The sequence below is a fragment of the Triticum aestivum genome, chromosome 3D (genome assembly GCF_018294505.1).
Source record: "Triticum aestivum cultivar Chinese Spring chromosome 3D, IWGSC CS RefSeq v2.1, whole genome shotgun sequence".
Taxonomy (NCBI): Eukaryota; Viridiplantae; Streptophyta; class Magnoliopsida; order Poales; family Poaceae; genus Triticum; species Triticum aestivum.
This window is the reverse complement of record NC_057802.1, coordinates 89072541-89076467: the sequence shown is the minus strand read 5'-3', so window position 1 is coordinate 89076467 and position 3927 is coordinate 89072541. Positions and strand designations below refer to the sequence as shown.

The window sequence follows — 3927 nt, the reverse complement described above, 5'->3', positions numbered from 1 at the left end:
TGACCAAAGGAATACAAAGAAGGGGGTCAGAAAATAAATCTTGTAAACGATGCCAGCTTTAGAAGGTTCAACACTTTTCCCCTCAAAGAAAAAAAAAGGTTCAGCACTTCATGACCAAAGGAATACAAAGAAGGGACTCAAAAAATAATCCATGCAAGTAATTTCAGCCATCAGTGACCAAAGGAATACAAAGAAGGGATTCAGAAAATAAAAATCACGCCGTTGCCGGGGATCAAACCCGGGTCACTCGCGGGAATACTTACCACTATACTACAACGACTTTATCATCCAAGAACAGAATTTATTATATATTACCTGAAAAATTAGATAGCAAATACAGTAGTAGATTGTACTCCAGTTTATATCAATAGACTTTGCTGTGTAGCATGATGATTCCTGCAACCATGCTTCCAACAGCCAACTGTTCTACGCAAGAGCCAAAGTTCACCATTGCAGAACTAAATAAAACCGATAGCTTGGATATGCAGGGGAAAACCAGCTACTTTTGAGTATTATTTCCCCTATAATGTTAGACGAGTATTCTTATGATATATATGATCATATAAGAGTCCACACGCGTTAGAAATGTTCAAGCCAAAAACATGTTAGGCCCAAAATTATCCATGTACCCAGAAAGTTGCTGGAATGCAAAGATGCAGACAAGTGCGATTATGCATGCAGGCATTGTCTGACGGAACAAACTGAGGTCAGAATTAAATTCCATAATTTCATAAGAGCAGCCAATCCAATACCTATGTACTACATTTCCTGCCAACAGTAAAGGTTATCTGTGGAAAGTGCACAATTTGCTGATCATTTTCCACTTACAACACCAATGCCTGTATTAAACAATGAAAATGCCAAGAGACATCCCTAGGGCAATGCACGAAAACAAAAAAAAAAGATCTAGCACGCATGGCAGGTCTTCCTGCAAGTGCCATAGTAGTCTGGACTTCCAATCATAAACACTGGATTCTTGTCGCATTCACCGGCAGCAGCCCAATTGACACAGTTACCATCTTCATCGGTGCAACCATCATCCTCGGATACCGGAGAAGGTTCTGATTTATCAATCTTGCTGGCATGCATATGTTTTATGGCGAGCCATTTCTCCCCTTCAAGGACAGAACAGGCCTCATACTGGCTGTCCTTGTCGGCGATTCCGTCAGGCCTTGAATTGAACAGCAGAATCGCGTTGCCTTTGACAGGTTTCACTGCGTAACCAGCACAATCGGAAGGTGTCCCTTCCTTGGCTTGAGTATCCTTCAGCTGCGCACATATATTATATATAGATTATTATCTCCTTTTCACTTTTCAGCCAAGGAAGAGTGAAAAGCAAAAAACCACCACATTTGGGGCACCGTTCGTGGAAAACCACCAAGGCATTAATTTTTTGCAAAAATCACCGCGGATTCAATAAACATTTTGCAAATAGCACTGATCAGGTGATTCGTTGACCACTTTCTGACAAGTGAGACCAGATTGTAAGGAGCTGACTTGGCATAACATTTACATACACACCCTTAGATTAAAAAAAAGCAATCAACCCCTCTTTTGCACAACTGCCAGGAGCGACTTGGTGCTCGCCGTCCACGGTGCCGGGCAGAGCTCGCAACTTGCTCCGTCGCCGCGTCGCAGCCGTCTCCGCCCGCCTCCCCCGACGCTGAGGCGGCCTCCCTCCGTTCGGTGCCTGCAGGACGCCTCCGTGGCCGCTCCGCCCGCTACTCGCCGCCGACCACACTCCATGGTCGCGACTCGCGAGCTGGGAAGACGGGGTGGTGCGGCGACCAGCAGCTAGGCGGCCTCGACCTCCGACCGTGCCCGCCTACGCGAGGCCTGCGGCTTGCGGACGCGCGCAGAGAGAGGAGAGGAGGAGGCGTCCCCGGCGAGGCCGACCTCGTCGGCGCAGACGGCCGCGCAGTGGAGGAGGTCCCTGCGGAGAGCTCCTCGACGGTGCCGGCCGGGTCGGGCCCGTGCGCCGCCGCGCGGTTGGAGCCGGGCGGTTGCTCGGCCATGGCCTCGGCCGTGCTTGGAGAGCAGCGGGGGCTACGGGCCGCCGCGGATTCCGACGCCGTCGACATGGCCGTGGCTGCCAGCGGCTGGGCTAGGTAGGGGCGAGGTGCGGGTCGTCCCAGAGGAGAAGGAAAGAAATGGGAGGAGGATGGCGGGGCAGCGGTGGTCGCCGGCGTGCTTGTCGGCTGCGGCGAGGTCGCCGGAGTGCCGCGGGGGTTGGGCAGCTCGGGGCCTCTCCCGATTCAGACGGGATCGAGGCAGGGGGAGGAGGGTCTGATTGCTTTTTCTTTTTAGAATTCAGGGGTTAGTCTGTCAAAACTTTGCCAAGTCAGCTCTTTACAATCTGGTCCCATTTGTCAGAAAGTGATCAAATGAGCCAAATCACCTGATTAGTGCTATTTGCAAAATGTTTACCGAATCCGCGGTGTTTTTTGCAAAAAATTAATGACCTGGTGGTTGTTCCGCAAACTATGTCCTTCAAAAGGAGTACAAAACATCAATTTTTGGAAGTAGAACAGTCCAGGGCTTAGTAGTAATAGAACCTAATTTGATATACCTCAATTTATAAAAGTTTGACATCTACTACTATATATCCAAAAGAATGTGCACTTTCTTCACAGATTGCAATATCAAGATAAACAATAACTCTGACCTCATTTAGTTACATATCTGTTTATTCACACAGGTAACACACATCTAAGCATTAACTTACAGATGAAGTGGTAGAAGATTGTTAAATAGAGGGATTCAAGGTCTGTTTAATTTTATTTTTCTCTGTCTACGTTTTCTGCATGGTTAGAAAAGAGCCAGTCATGAAAATATCATGAAAGCAGTATGTATGCTCACATTGCTATCAGCCAGGCGAAGTAGGAGGCCTGCATCAATATTGTTCTGGGAAATATTTGTAGCACCATCATTAACAAGTAAAGATGACCCTATCTTACTATGTGCCTGCAAGGATGAAAACATAACCATCAATAACATGATGCAAGTCGTTTTTTTAATAAATAACCTGAATGCAAGGACTGAGCTGTGATACGGATGATGGGATAAATTACCATAGATACTAAGTGGTCACACTCCATGCGAGAGAGAAAACCTTCATACAAGAAGACCCTAAATTAAGGTAAGAAACTTGGGATTTGTCCACATAAAAAGAAATGAGCATCTGAGTACATATGCAACAATAAGTACAGAAGATCTTTCATGCACCACACAATTTTTTATTATAGAAAATGCCCAACAAATTCATGGTAACAAATGCTTAACAGCTAGTACAGAGAAAAATCAAAATGAGATGTTGTTTACGGTCCACCAATAAAGGTACACATCATAATGAGGTGACGAGAAAAACCTGGGATGCCACGAGAGTCACTTTGATTTTGAAGGGTCAAAATCAACATGTGAGCTTGGAGTAAATGAACCATTTGTGGAGTTAAGCAATTTTGGTTGCGCAATGTCCAGACCAAACCTGAAAAGGGTAATAACTGGATTGCACATTAATATCTTCCATGAAGGGAACATCATATAATTGTAATTTACTTTCGGGCACTGGGCGTCGACCAGTTGGCTAGAAGCACGTGTGCAGGTGCTCGCCCAGTCTATTACCCGCGTTCGTGCCCTGCGGAGCGAGCCCTGTGCTCCGCAGGGCACGCCTCATGGTTACTTCTAATTTTAAAAGCCACAAAGATTTGGCGCGCCTTCGAGGAAAAAAGGTAATTTACTTTCTCACTATAATTGACTTAGCTCTTTCTGTAGCTGATGCTAAATTTGCATTCTACTCTCCTCAAAAAAAAAAAAAAACTTGCATTCTACTTCAGTGGCAATTGACAAGACTAAATTGACAATGTAAACTGTGTGATCATCAAAGTATTTCACTCAAGCTTCCAGCCAAAAAGGTAACCTGATGTCAGT

General features: G+C 45.7%; 1 protein-coding gene across 2 annotated transcripts in view; it reads right to left on the bottom strand.

The window, feature by feature from the left end:
* Positions 1-702: 702 nt before the first annotated feature.
* Positions 703-3927, bottom strand: part of LOC123077613 (probable prolyl 4-hydroxylase 7) — a 4177-nt gene continuing 952 nt past the window's right edge. The window contains exons 2-5 of one of the 2 annotated variants that reach the window (XM_044499907.1): positions 3368-3500; positions 3072-3112; positions 2860-2964; positions 703-1269 (exon numbers count right to left, since the gene is read on the bottom strand). In XM_044499907.1, coding sequence (XP_044355842.1) covers positions 907-1269; positions 2860-2964; positions 3072-3112; positions 3368-3500 — 642 coding nt within the window. In that variant the 3' untranslated portion in view covers positions 703-906. The remainder of the gene's footprint in view (positions 1270-2859; positions 2965-3071; positions 3113-3367; positions 3501-3927) is intronic. The other variant, XM_044499908.1, reaches the window with a different exon arrangement.